Here is a 14,050-nt window from a genome sequence, read left to right on the forward strand (position 1 = left end):
CAGCATACTGTTTTACTCAATAACTCTACACGTAGGAAGAGAAACAAATGTCATGACTGGACATAACCCTCCAAAATTATCAGATTTTTTTTTACCCAGTAACACAATATTAGATCACCTGCTTCTTTTGAAGGTAAATCTGAAAAGCCAGGTGTGCAAGTGTCCACATATATTTTTGAATCATTCAAAATAAATAATACATAAAATAGGCACTGCCTCAACAGTTTCAGCCACTGGAATTTTATGACCAAAACAGGAAAAAAAAGAGAAAGAAAATTTTACTCCAGCACCAAAATATTCAGTCTTACAGGAACAGAAATGGATTTACTGAAAGAAAAGGGCCCTGGTTTGCACAGGTGACTAGTATCTATAAACTAGTTAGTCAGTAGTTCTGTCACACTGGCTATATATATAGTCTTGGCTTTTTTTTTTGGTTAGTTTGTTGTTTTTTTTTTCCTTGGAGGGTGCGAGGGGGAAAGACAGCACAGAAGCTTTGCATTTGCCTGTCCATATGTTGACTTTTTTTTTGTGGTGGTTTTTCTGTTTTCTTTTGTTCTGTTTTTTTTTTAAATGCAGTTGTACTTCTTACCATCTTGGCACTGAAATGGCCATGAGCAAGCTCTCCTACAAAAGTAAGCTTCTTGGGTTGCGATCTCTGAAGAAGATGCTTTTTCACTCCTTCTATGGCTCTCATATAGTCTTCCAACAGTCTGTGAATTAAAATCATTCCCAGTTAGCTCACATACACGCAAGTCAGAACACATTTAATCATATCTGATGTTCGGCACAATCCTTTTGGAGACCGCTATTTCAGTGTAGAGAACAATATTTAACCAAATGTGAAAACTGACAAAAAATCCTCAAAGTCACCATCAACTGGACATTAATTAGTTATTGCTACCATGTAGCAATATTTGGTTTACTTTTCAAGTAAACCCTAAATTTAAGTATTAAAGAAAACATACCCCCAACTCTGTTTCTAGGCAGTAACCAGATTTTATTTCAGGAATCCTTAGAAGTCCAGTAATTGAAATCACAGAAACACTAGACTGGTAAGGACCTCCTGGGGATCTCTACTTCAACCCTCTGCTCTGAAGCAGATTCAATTAGATCAGGTTGCCTGAGGGCTTATCCGAGCATTTTTTTAGTATCTCCATCTGAAGATGGAGATTCAATGACTTTGAGCAATCTTTTCCAATATTTGACCACTCTCATTGTGAAACATTGTTTCACAGTATTTAACTGGAATTTCCCTTGTTTCAAAGTACTTTCATGCAGAAAAAACCCTGTTGAATAGTTCCATTTTGAGGCTCACAAAATGCCATCGTTCATGGTCCCAAAGACAACGGTTCTCCACTTACAGTGAGGTATGGCTTGGAAAAAGCAGTGATGCAAACTTTGTTTGTAGAGATGCACCTGCTCTGATATAAAGAAATGCCTCAGAGAGGCACATTGTCACTGTATGCATTAAACCCCTCGACATGAACAAGTCCAACATAATTAGGTTATAAGCAGACAAAAACTGCTTGGATTTTTTTGTCTTGTTTTGGAGGAAACCTTCGTTTCCAACACCTCTAATTCCTCTGCTCCTTGCAAACATTCTCTTTCACTTATCCAGTGCAGATAAGAGAAACATAAGAGACCTAAAGCAAAGTTTACATAAACATCAAACTTCGGTCTCCTTTCTAAGAAAAGTTACTCCTTATGGATTAAATCTCCCACCTCAACCATCTTGTAGGATTCACCTTTCCCTAACAAACCCAGAAAGAACACAGACATCGCTGGTGAAATGAAGTGTCATCAGTATTTCAGAAGCATCTAATTATGCTCCATATCTACTGCAAAGATTTAATTCTCTTCTCCTGTCCGTAACACCCCTCACATCTGATTTGCTGAAGAAAAGTTTTCTGAAGAGAAGTTTTGAGACTAAGCCTAACTCTCATGCCATTTTTACATCAACTTACCACAGGTCCCTCTTGCTTGCTTAGCTTGCTTTTAAAAACAGTGATATTTTCAGTCAACTGTTGGGCACATAGATTATTTCTCTTTAAGCAGCAAACTACAATAGAAAGTTTTACAGCTCACATAATTCTCACACAGATATGAGAAGTGGAAAGAACTTACTCATTTTCTTTTTTTCCACCCTGAATCCATTGCTTGAGCAAATACTCATAGTAGCTGTCAGCTCTGGCTCCCAGAGTATAGACACCCAAGTGAGTGAACTGCCCGCTATTGGTGTTTATGAACATAGGCACTAGTCCATCATTTTTCCCTGAGAGGGTGTGAACATGCTTCATCACCTCATCTACAGCTTTCTAAAAGAAATAAAATAGTGAACATAAATTACAGGTATAAATGATGCACAAAACCGTGGCTAGTAACTTCAGGCCGATAACAAATCTTTAACTACTCTTCCTCAAATTAGCATCAGGGACATCAAGTTCAGCTCGTGCAATATATTAAATACAGGATTTCAAAATTGCTGACTCTCAAAACATGATGTTCTGGGTACATTTAAGTACTCTGAAATAATTATAACTATTTTCTTTCCTTCAAGCAAGCCCACTCAAAAGCCAGTACTATGGCACGGGACTATGATCTGACTTACTCATATTTGCAAAGTATAAGTCCAGCTAAAATAACAACTACCTGAGTCATGCAATAGCTAAAACTTCTTTAAATAACTGCACTCGTCAAAACTTGAACTGTGGATAGTTTAAAACAACATCACCAAACAAAAAGAGTGGAAAATATTTTTTTCTCTGGAATTATTTTTATTTCAACTAATTTTTCCTTCTACTGTGACCTGCTGTCAGACCCTTATCTAGTAAGTCACATTTTAGTTCCTTGGATGGCAACACCAACGTTTTGTTCTTTGCATTTAGATAATGGCATCAAGAAACCGCACACAGAATTCTAACAACATTAAGCAAGGCACAGTTTCACGGTCCCCTGTTTAGCTTAATATTTTTTCAAAATCTGACAACCTAGTGTCAAACAAAAATGTCAATGATAAAAACTGGAGGGGTTGGGGGAGGCTGGGGGTGGTGTTTGCTTTGGTTTCATTGTGGTTTGGTTTTGCTGGGTGTTTTTTTTGGTTGGTTGGGGTTTTGGTTTTGGGTTTTTTGTTTGTTTTTTTTTTTTAATCAAAAGCTGTTTCTGAGGGAGAAAACTAATTATTCACCTCCACTACTATTTTTTGGTATTTAAGAAAATAATTGGAATGACTTTGTTTCTTTTCCTTCCCTCATCTAGAGTTTCGCAATTCATTTAACGTCACTTAGAGGCTACAGACACCCTGTGTATTGATTCCATACCTGGAATTTCTCATCTCCAGTGAGACGAGAGAGCTCCCTAAACTCCAGCTGAATACTGGTCACCTCTGCCACAGTGCTGTCAGATGTCCAACGAGGTGGATGTGCAGTGCCCCGGCCAATGTTGACATCAGAATATGGTATCTTGGAGGGGGTCTTGAATGCTGGCATAAGCCTGTTCCCAATGTCTTTCTAAAGAAAACCCAAGAGCACAGGACAAAACAACAAACAAAACAAAAAATAAATATGTACACACACGCACACCCCTTTAGATTTTCTTTCACCACGCAGATAGAAAAAGAGAGAATAGCAGCTTAGTTTTAGATGGTGCAAGAAAGCCAAAAATTAAAAAGGGTTATGGATTTATTCATAGTAATCACTACAGAGTTTCTACCTTGTTCCTAGTATTGCATGCCTCATTTAAGTCTGCAATCCCTATGCAATGTGATGTAATTCTGAAGTAATTGACTGCATCTAGCTAATTTAAAGAGGTGGCTGATGCTGTTAAGACACAAAGAAAGGGCAACAAAAGACAACTATTACTCTTTGCCAACCATTTATTTCCCCTTTTGTTTCATGAACTTTATTATGGTCAGCTCTTCATCAACAGAAGAACAGGCATATATAAGAATACCTGATAAAACACAGCAAGGCTCTGAGGTTATCCAGAGAACAAAAAGAAACGCAGGCTTAAAAGATTAATGGTAAATCCCTTTCCCACCACTTAAAATGTGAAACTTAAAAACCAGCAACATTGAACTTTCTGATGAATCTTCCCTCAACTTTGTCCAATATGGAATACATAATCCGGTTTCATTTGTAAGACTAGTCACTCACAGCTTTTTCCAGGAAGAGGCTGTCTCCGGAAAGATGGTAGGTGCTCAGCAAGCCCCCCAGGATACGAATAGTGCTCTCAAAAAGGTTCACATCCACATTTTTATTGAATACTAAATCGTTTGCTACCCATTTTCTTGCTTCTTCAAACTCTGCAAAGTATAAAAGGTAGTTCAGTTATGAACTTCTAGCATGTTCCAACAACTACAGACATTAGTACTCCATATATCCATGACAATTACTTATATCTGCCCACAGAGATCATAATTTTAGGTGGAAAACTAAAATGAAGAGCATATGCTGGGAGAAGTTTGGCTACCATCAGCTTAATTCTTATTCAGCATGCACCACAGATGCATACAGACAGAAATACCCAGCAAAATAAAAAGTTCCTAATAGTCTAAAAAAAGAAGAAATTGAGGAATTCTTTGTTAAAATACTCCAGAAACTGATTTTTAAGTCCATCCATTTGACTTGTCAGACAAGTAGTTACACTTCCGCAAAAGCCTTCTGAACTTTTTAATTAAAACTTTTTAAACCAAAGCTGTTATCTGTTATCTTGGTAGACAGCTAACAGCCATTAGGCTAGCAATGTCCTGGGGAGCCTGCCTCCTACTGCAGCACTTAACCCATAAAATCCTGACAGTCTGCAGTTTTTTCCCCAGAAATAAAAATGGTTGTTTACCACACTACTAATTCAAGAAGGAATGTAAAAAAAGCCATTTTAGATTCAACAGCCAGCTAAGCAGCAGCATCACTCAAGGATTGCTTTTGCACAGGGTCTAACTCCATTGGCGCATGTGAGTTAGCTTAGCCTTCACTGTTAGAGGCATGAGCTACCTGAAACTCTCTCACAACTTCCAGAAATGCCTGCTTGTGAGCAGGCACAGAAGAACAACCAGTTTTCCAGAAATGGAAGGTATTCAACAGCAGATTAACTCTAAAGTGAAAGGATGCCTCTGTGTCCTCATGAGAAAAAACGTCTTGGGTGTTGGGTAGACCGAGAAGAACCACAGAAAAATCTCTGCCATCAGATGTTAGCACTATCTAGCAGTACAATAGAAAAGGTAAGGTCATCTTTCACAGAAGCGCTAGTATTCATCAGCTTATAAGAAAGACTGGAAACCTCAAACAGAAACTCAAACAGAACTTTCATTTATATAGCATTTGTTATTCAGAGGAAACCCCAGGAGCTTTCTAAGGCGATCAGCAAAAGAACTGCTATAAAATATGAAGAAGTCTTCACCAAGAACCCATTTTCAACATATCTAAATGACTAATAGTTTATTTTAAAAGCTCTATGCAGTTCACAATTAATTTTTTATGAAAAAAAAGCAGTACGCTGTCAACTTGATGAAACTTCAAGATAGCCTGCTCAGGCCTAGAGCTGCAAACACATGATATGGGGTTTTCGTTTCATTTAATATTTTACACAAACTTCAAAGGTAGAAGAGACAGAACCGTGAAAGACTTTCACTGTTTATTGCCCCCTTACTAGCAGCTCTGTTCTTCCTATCTTGACACAAAAAATTGCACGATTGATAAGTTTACAAAGGTAGCTATCTATCAAGGTTAAATAGATACAGTTCCAGAAATTTTTAGATACTGCTAAAAAAAACCTGCACCACAAAAAAACCCCAAACAACTCTTAAATACTGATTAAGCAAGTTTTTTGCAACAGAATTGCAAAATTTTTGGCTTAGTTTTTAAAATCTGTTTGGAAGTTTTCTAACATAGTCACTTCCAGAATAACTGTGAAAAAATACAGACAGCAGAGCAGTTCAGCAAGGAGGTATTGAACACTCCCCTTCTCCATCCATTGATCCCTTACAGAAACAACGTTCTTAAATCCAGATATGAAATATTGATATTAGGTGTGATAAAACGCAACCTAGGAGCTTTCACGCTAGCTACCCAAGACTGATGGGTAGAAAGCTCACAGTGGCTGTAAAATGGAACAAAGATAGCATGAGGGTTTTAGTACAGAAACAGAAGTCAGGAGGCTTATTAATACATTCCTCAGTTTCTAGCAGATATATACAGCAGAATATTTTTTTTCTAGCTCAAAATTCTATTCCAAGAAAAATGGTGTCCTTTAATATAGTTGCGGGTTTTTTTAATATTTATTTTTATACCTATTGTTTTTATATATATATGTATGTACGTACTTACCCTCACAGGAAAACTAAACTTATTGGCCCCACATAATAAATGCTCCCCTCAAAGAACTCTGAACATGTACTGCCTGAATAGAAAATAAGGAATTATTTTAGAGGGGAAAAAAATGGAGGAGGAAAAAAGTTACCTTCTTTTAAGCCTAAAATCCACATGGTATCCAAGGCATCAATTAAGGTAAGCCCAAGTCCAAACCACTCGCTGTAGGACTTGGACAAAGGCTTCAGCTCATCATGGCCCCAGGCAAAATCCTTGTATCCTTTCCACGCGTGGCGGAATGCTTCTATCACAGCCATCTGACGTTCGTTTATGGGCACTGCAAAAGGAAAACAGCACCTCGCTCAAGACTTCTGCAGGGGAGTTACGCAGCTATACCAAACACCGTTTTGCTGCATTCTACCCAAAATAAACTTTCTGCCAAACTAAATGATCAGTGTGATGGAAAAACCATCCTCAGATTACTCTTTTCAGAACAGCCTTTCCTCTGCAGAATAACCAGTCAGTGTTTCTGGTCAGCAATTCAGCCAGGTGGAAACAGAGATCTCTCCCTGACAAAAAAAGTCACTTCTGCAAATAAAACATTAAAATAATCACATGCACAGTTGTTAGATGAGTATCATTAAAGCTCAAAGACCTGAAAGTCAGGAAATACCAGAATTAAGATCGCTTAAATCAACTGTAATTCAGCTGCTGAATACATATGCTTAACAATACAATCCTTGGCTCATTTACCACATACCATTTTTTCTTCATCTTCCCCGTCTTATTCATTGGCTTCTGCTAAATTTAAAATCAGTTATACAAAATCTTTTCTCTTGAACTTTTCACTTAATACAAAAAAGGAAGAAAATTTACATTTTCCATCTTGGACAAAGCCATGTCTTTTTCCATGGTTCTACTGAAATTTTTGCTCGCAATTTGCTGTGAAGTTGAACTTATGTTACACATCCAACATGAAAAATGTCAAGCTCATTAGCTGAAATTTTGAAAAATTATAAACAAACCAAGATTTCTAGAGCGGGAAACAAGAAGCAGCATAACTAACCCCATATATATTAAGCTAGCAAAAGCCAAATACATCACACTGTAATATGCCACGTTTATCATACCAGAACTTCCTCGTATGAGCCTAGAAAGCAGAACAACAGGTTCTTTACTCCACAAGGACAGCAACTGCAAAAATAACTTCTACAGCTTTCTGGTGAGCCTTAAAAAGAGTTCAGTTTAATTCACGGAGGAAGTCGCTTTCCCTGTATTTGCAGAACAAAAGGAAAACCACTGCTGAAAAAGGAAGCTGTCCCTTTCAAGCCCTCTCTCTTTAGATTATCCTTTCCTGGAGAAAAGATGGGAATGTCTGCCTCCTCGCAGAGGCTGTATTTCAAGGATTTGTCACTGAACTCTACTTTCAAATTCTGAAGGCTGTCATGGTGGAATAAGGTCACTGAAAGACTTGGATGTTCTAGGTAAATAATCTTTCCTATGCTTTTTGTTTCCTTTAATTAAAATAATAAATAAATAAATTAGATGTGCGTGGGGAGGAATTGCACAACTTCACCCACAAAAGTGAACAGAAATAAAGGTATCATTAACTGTACTATTTACCTGGTTCCTTCTGGTCTTCAGCTTCCACAGATGAAGGTTTTTCTGGTTCCTTTATTTTAATAGACGGAGGTTCAGTGCTTTGGTCAGGTTCTATCACTGCTCCTCTCCAGCTGCAAATACAAGGGATTGTAATTAAGACTTAATTTGATCACAGACAGTCATGCAAATGACTGCATTTCCTTTTTCTCACGATACTTTGATAAAACAGGAGTTGGATTTTGTATCACGGATCAAAATAACTGTGTTGTCCACTGGATAATTTTTCTGTTCAAAGAAAGTAATTTGCACCAGAGAAATTTTATTGGATTAAGAAATGTGTCTTAGAGGCTCTTGGAATTTCATTAAATATCTTGGCAATAGAATTTAATAAAGAACTTCTAAAAAGAATTAAAACACCTGAGAATGCTGCATTAGAAGAATTTTGTTATCTACCAGTTCTGAAATGATCATAGGAGCCATTAACACTAAATACTACCACACAAATGGTGATCACCAAAAAATCATGAATAAGCACAAAGGGCTAGCCACTTAAAGTACTTGCTTTACTACCAAGGGGTTCACAAGCCTTCCCTACTATCACAGATGCATAAATCAGTTTTTACAGGTTTTTATTAAGAATCTCCTGAAGGAGAAGTCTTTCAGAAAGGACTTCAAGTCAAGCCAAGTTCATATCAAGATCAAACAATCTCAACCATGCTGTTTAATATATAGGTATGTTGCCTTTGAGTTCCTGATATGCCTCCTAAGGGAAGCAGGCTTACAGGACCTTTAAAGTTTATCTTGTTTACAGTCAGCATACCTTATGACTTACATGAATCCCATCATTTCCTTTCTTACTTTCATTCTTCAAATTTGTAACTAGTCTTCACTACGCTTTCATTGCTCTCCTAAGTTTTCCTGTTACCACCTGTTTAACTCTACGAGTTATAGCGTAAGCACAGGAATAAAACACTTCAAGTCGTTCTGAGAGATTTCAGATAATAGCAATGGCCAAAACGCTGATGTAGGCACAGTTCTGATGCTCAGCTGTGCTGGTGCTGAAAAGGACACAAACATATAAAAAAAACAAGCCTAGCGTTCCAGATCTTAAGAACCTCTGCTGAACTTGTAGTAGTCTTTTCTATATCCAAGTTACATCCCTTCAGTTATTCCCAAATCAAAAGATTTCAATCAATAATATCTTAGGGAATTACTTAGTATAAATATAATCATAGCAGCATAGACGCTCTGTAAAAGATATTACTATATCTGCCGAAGGGGTCTGTGAACTGTATGATTAATCTTTTGTAAGAAAGGAGTAAGCATATCTTGTACAGTTACATGCACACAACTACATACACGTCTACGGCTTCTGCCAGTTCAACTTGGGCTTACTGTATTTAGTAGCATCATACCCCTAACCAACACTGACGCTGGTATAATTTTCCAAGTCTGGCCCAGGACAAAGACACTTGTGACAGTATTATTGTATTGATATTGGTACATTAATATTTACTACAAAAGAAATGGTGGAAACCTACAGACACTGAGAATTCTCCTGAGCATTAAGTGTGTCTAAGTGCATTAGAAATACAGACAACTTTGTAGGGCTCCAAATCCCCTGCAGTTCTGTCATGCAAACAGTAAAAAAGAAAAGCTGCACATTCGTCAAAATTAAATAAATCAGCCTAGCAATATCAACAGCTGTCAGGCCAGACCTGAGAACAAATATATGCAAGGGAAGAAATCAACCTCAGACACAGGCAACAAAAAGCCCTTACAATTTTCACTCCAACATCCAATGGATCTTGGCGGGGCGAGGCAGGGAGTACTGTAACTTGCTAGAAACATTTCTACCTGATAACGGATTTCTCCGTTTTCTCTTCTTTATCAGCCTGCACCACCTCTTCTACAACTCTGCTGCTATCGTGTCGGGTCTTCAGCCTCACATCCCTCCGTGATGGCTTGATCTGAAGATTGGAAGGACCACGCCGAACATGAGGTGGTTTTGGCGGCTTCTGAAAAAATAAAGAAAAAAATGTGCTTGGTATGTTGCAGACACAGTAAAATTTCAAACCACAAATCAACAGCATTCCAGTGTTAAACATAACTTCAGATAAATCTTATTTTGATATCGTATCAGCACGCAAGTTCTGCCCTGAATGGCAGGTATGCTGAAGACCTTGGTTTTTTGTTTGTTTTAAACTTTTGGTAAAATTATCCCATTCTTAAGTTTACAGTGATAAATTATTTTTAAGCTACCTCTACTGCTACTAGATATTAATTTAACACAAGGCACTGCCAAAGGATTGTAAAGATCTTTGATTCCATTTTACTAGGCACAGTAAATTTTCATTAGAATTAGCAAAAAGCATGCAGGAAAAAAAGCTTACACAATGCCAGTGTTAGATAATACCAAAAATTACTGTACAGTAATACATGTACATTTGTGCACGATGAGGGAAAGATTTAATACAAAATTTCGTACTCATTAACTGGAAATCCCAAAGTTCATGAGATAAATACATGAAGAGCAACACAGTAATCAGTTTTCCTCTATTTCTCTAATCCACAGAGTCAGTTCATGCTTCTTTCCCACCACATCCCCCACAAATGTAACCCTTCAAAACCTACTAACACCTGTTCTGTTTGCCACTATTTTTCAAGCTACCAGAAAAGCTATTCCAATTCAGTGTGACACTGACTGTATCCTACATTTCATATTCAGCCACGACTCTATTTAGGCTCCTCACAACAGCAAGACTGACATCCAGAGCACTCCAAGTCCAAACAAATTAATCATAGCAGGGAAGTGAGGCCTCAAGTAAGAGGTCACTGTGACCTAAAGTCCTGGCGCTCCTAGGTATATCAGTGATTAAGAAATAGTATACTAAACACTTAAATAAAAAAGGTAAAGCCAAGAAATACTATACCAAAGCCCTTCCTGAGAGGAGAGCATTCCACCCAGAGCAAACTTTTACTGCGAGTTCTAATTCCTTTCTCCTCAACAACTGTTGGAACCGAGCACTATTTGCAGCTTTCACAAACTCTTTGGTAGCTTTATAAAACTAATTTCTTCTCATAGTACCTGCGGTGAAAGCTCTGGGTAGTTTCCAAGGTTGGCATCTGCTTTCTGGGGTGCTGGTAGAACGGCTGGATTTGCCAGCTTTAATCCAGGAATTTCTGGTTCTGTTCTCTGATCATCCAACGATTTGTTTGTTACACCTAGACACACAAAGCTGCTCAGCACAAGGAATCAACAGCTTAGGCTCCAGCTAGAAATTTATGTTTGCTGCACTCACATACTAGATGCACCTCCAAAAAGTGTTTCCATTCACAAAACATTGATAAACACACACTAATTGTTAGATACAAAGTGTCTGTTGGTATTAACACTCTCCCTAATATACAAGGAGGCTGTTAAAAGGCACGTGCTTTTTTTAAATTGCTATTATTTTAGCTTCTCAATACAGGCAGTAAGATAATATCAAAGGTAAATGTGCCTTTGTACTGTAGAAAAGCTTGGAATTTCTAATCTGATGGACAATCAAAACCAAGAGAGGATTATCTCATTCTACTGTTTAGGTTTGGGTTACCAATACCTACATACAAACATAATAAAAAAAAAAAAAACCCACCACTCACAGCCTCCAAATCTTAATCAAAAACAAAACATTGCTCTAGTCAAGATAAACAATGAAAAGGCATATGAAAAATATTTCTGATTAAGCAGAAACAAATCATTGAAACATGTCACACAAAATCATCTCACAACTGCACTTTAATGGATACACCCAGTCATTGTCAATAAAAATTAAAACTAGTTATAAGAACTACAACAATCTCTTAAATATAACACCATACTTTGGTAATTCTGAGCTATACAGAACACATACTTTTCCATGGTTCCCCCATGCTTGTGTATGAAATGACTCCACAGACTGCCAAGAAGGCAAACAGGAAGAGAATTACGCTCCGCTGTAGTCGAGACAGCTGCTTCCATTTCTTTAGGGGAGAAAATAAGTAAGAGGAAGAATATTTAGCACGACATTAAGAGCCTACTCAGTCAAAAATAAACTCTTATCGGTTCATTCAGAGCAAGAAACACAAAACTGATTAGGTTTAATTTTACCCTCTGTTTCCAACTGCAGACATCCATTGCTTATTTTCTTTGATGATAGAGAAAATAGGAATATAACATGCTAGCATATGGCACAGCAGGCTCAGAGAAACATCAGAGCCACTTGCTGCAAGAACCTCAGAGACTGCCAAGTGCCAAGATTCCCAGAGAGCATCCCCTACAGCACGCTGACTTTCATCACAGCCTTCGCTGGCTGACCTGTGCGTCTGCCCAGATGTCAACTGGGAAATAAGCCAAAAGCCTCTTTTCCTCCCTTCTGGCTGGGGAGGTACTGCAGAACATACATGCGAAATAAGAGAGAGAAGAAAGTGGCAGGAAAACTAAAAATGTTACTGCAGCAAAGAAGAAAGGCTCAAAACAAGCTAAGCACCAGTCACTGGACAAGAAGAGCCAGGCATCCGGCCTCCGACAAACATACGTGGAACTGTCACGCAGAACAGGTCCTGCCACCACAAATAAAGTCACCAACCCGCAGCAACATGAAAATGAAGTAAACAGAACAAGGGACGAGACAAAACCACAATGTTTTGAAGTTTAGTCCTGGGCAAAAATGTGTCTTTAACACTGAAGTGTATACAACAAAATCACTAAAAGTCAGACAACAAATGCTACATTAGCCTGAGAGAGACGTTTACTCCATTTATAGAGAAAGCAGTTGGAGTTAAACATTAACTGCTAAATTACCAGTTTGTTAGTTTTCTAACAGTCCTATAAAAATTCACCAGAGCAGCATTTTGCTTCTAATTACTGGTTCTGGCATACAGAGAGGGCACTTCAGTGCCAATGCTACACTGGGGAACAACCTGCAGTTTCCTACAAACCACTCTGCACCTCACAGCGCTTCCCATAGTCCTCATCCTCTTAATAACAACCAGAGGCTGCAAATGTTTCAGTGAAGAACTGCGAATGTGCTCACATTGCCAAGCCCCACAGCACACATTTCCCGTTTTCCTCCCACACTGCTGACAGTACAGCAGTTCTGTACAGCAGTTCTGTACAGCAATCCTGTACACCCTTCCCTATGCACACCGCAAGATGCTGATCCCAATCCTTCACCTTCGGCTGCATGACCATGCACGACTTGCATGGCCAACCGTATCATCATCTCCCAACTGCAGAAGGATGCTCGAAACCCAGCAGCCCTGTGTTTCCTCAGGGTAGGATGGGAAAAGAGGCATTGACTGAGGTGTCTTGGGATGGGTAGGAACGAGGCAGAAGAATACATAAGGGCATTCACCACCATCTTACTTTTTTTTTTTTGCTGACAAAGAATAAGGATAAAAGGAAGGGTGAAACATCTTGTGCTCTATCCCCACATTTCCCTAGCTGTTAATAAGAGAGAAGCTGCCATATTGTGTCCCTAAACAAGTTCTTCATATGCTTCATCTGCCCACCCGTAAAGCCTCTATAGGAGGCTATACCTCATCTCCTATCTGCAACAAGGGTTATCTCGTCCCTTTCACTCCCACGTGGCCTCTCCGGCCCAAGACTCCCACCCCCGGTAAAGCTGCCTGCCCACTCCCTACCCCCAAGCAGACAAGAAGGCCGCTTCCACAGAGCTCTGCTAGAGACCCCTCTTCTCACACTCAGCCTTCCAACGGAAAGCAGAACCGTTCCCATGACTCTCCCAGGGCAAAGGACAGGGCTCCCTCTTCAAGCCCTAAAATAGAGGACAAAGGCACTAAGACCAAATCTCACCCCCCCTCCACTCCTGCCCAGAGAGCGCAGTACTGCCCCCCAAATGCCCACCAGGAGAGGGCAGGATTCCCCTCAAACAAACGCACACCGTATCCCCCCGCCCCAGCTCTCTTCATAAAAGTTAAGATATGACTTAGAGCACTCTCAAGCAGCCCGCACTCCACAAACCCCTACCAGGTGGGGAGCAGCCACCCCAACACTGTTTTTCTCGGAGCCCCCAGCCCGGGGCCACCCCTCCCCACAGTCCAGGGCCCCCCCCCCCATCGTCGTGTGCCCACAGCTTAGGCCCCCTCCCCAGCCCGGGACG

At 39.3% G+C, this 14,050-nt stretch overlaps 1 protein-coding gene across 1 annotated transcript in view; it reads right to left on the bottom strand.

The window, feature by feature from the left end:
* The window catches only part of MAN1B1 (mannosidase, alpha, class 1B, member 1), a 16,281-nt gene extending 4,375 nt beyond the window's left edge, over window positions 1–11,906 (bottom strand). Inside the window, exons 1-9 of the mRNA XM_009322335.1 lie at window positions 11,801–11,906; window positions 10,993–11,129; window positions 9,762–9,922; window positions 7,926–8,035; window positions 6,454–6,639; window positions 4,152–4,300; window positions 3,318–3,506; window positions 2,125–2,315; window positions 590–710 (exon numbers count right to left, since the gene is read on the bottom strand). Coding sequence (XP_009320610.1) covers window positions 590–710; window positions 2,125–2,315; window positions 3,318–3,506; window positions 4,152–4,300; window positions 6,454–6,639; window positions 7,926–8,035; window positions 9,762–9,922; window positions 10,993–11,129; window positions 11,801–11,819 — 1,263 coding nt within the window. The 5' untranslated portion in view covers window positions 11,820–11,906. The remainder of the gene's footprint in view (window positions 1–589; window positions 711–2,124; window positions 2,316–3,317; window positions 3,507–4,151; window positions 4,301–6,453; window positions 6,640–7,925; window positions 8,036–9,761; window positions 9,923–10,992; window positions 11,130–11,800) is intronic.
* Between the last annotated feature and the right edge of the window lie 2,144 nt (window positions 11,907–14,050).

The sequence above is a fragment of the Pygoscelis adeliae genome, unplaced genomic scaffold, assembly GCF_000699105.1.
Source record: "Pygoscelis adeliae isolate BGI_AS28 unplaced genomic scaffold, ASM69910v1 Scaffold584, whole genome shotgun sequence".
NCBI lineage: Eukaryota > Metazoa > Chordata > Aves > Sphenisciformes > Spheniscidae > Pygoscelis > Pygoscelis adeliae.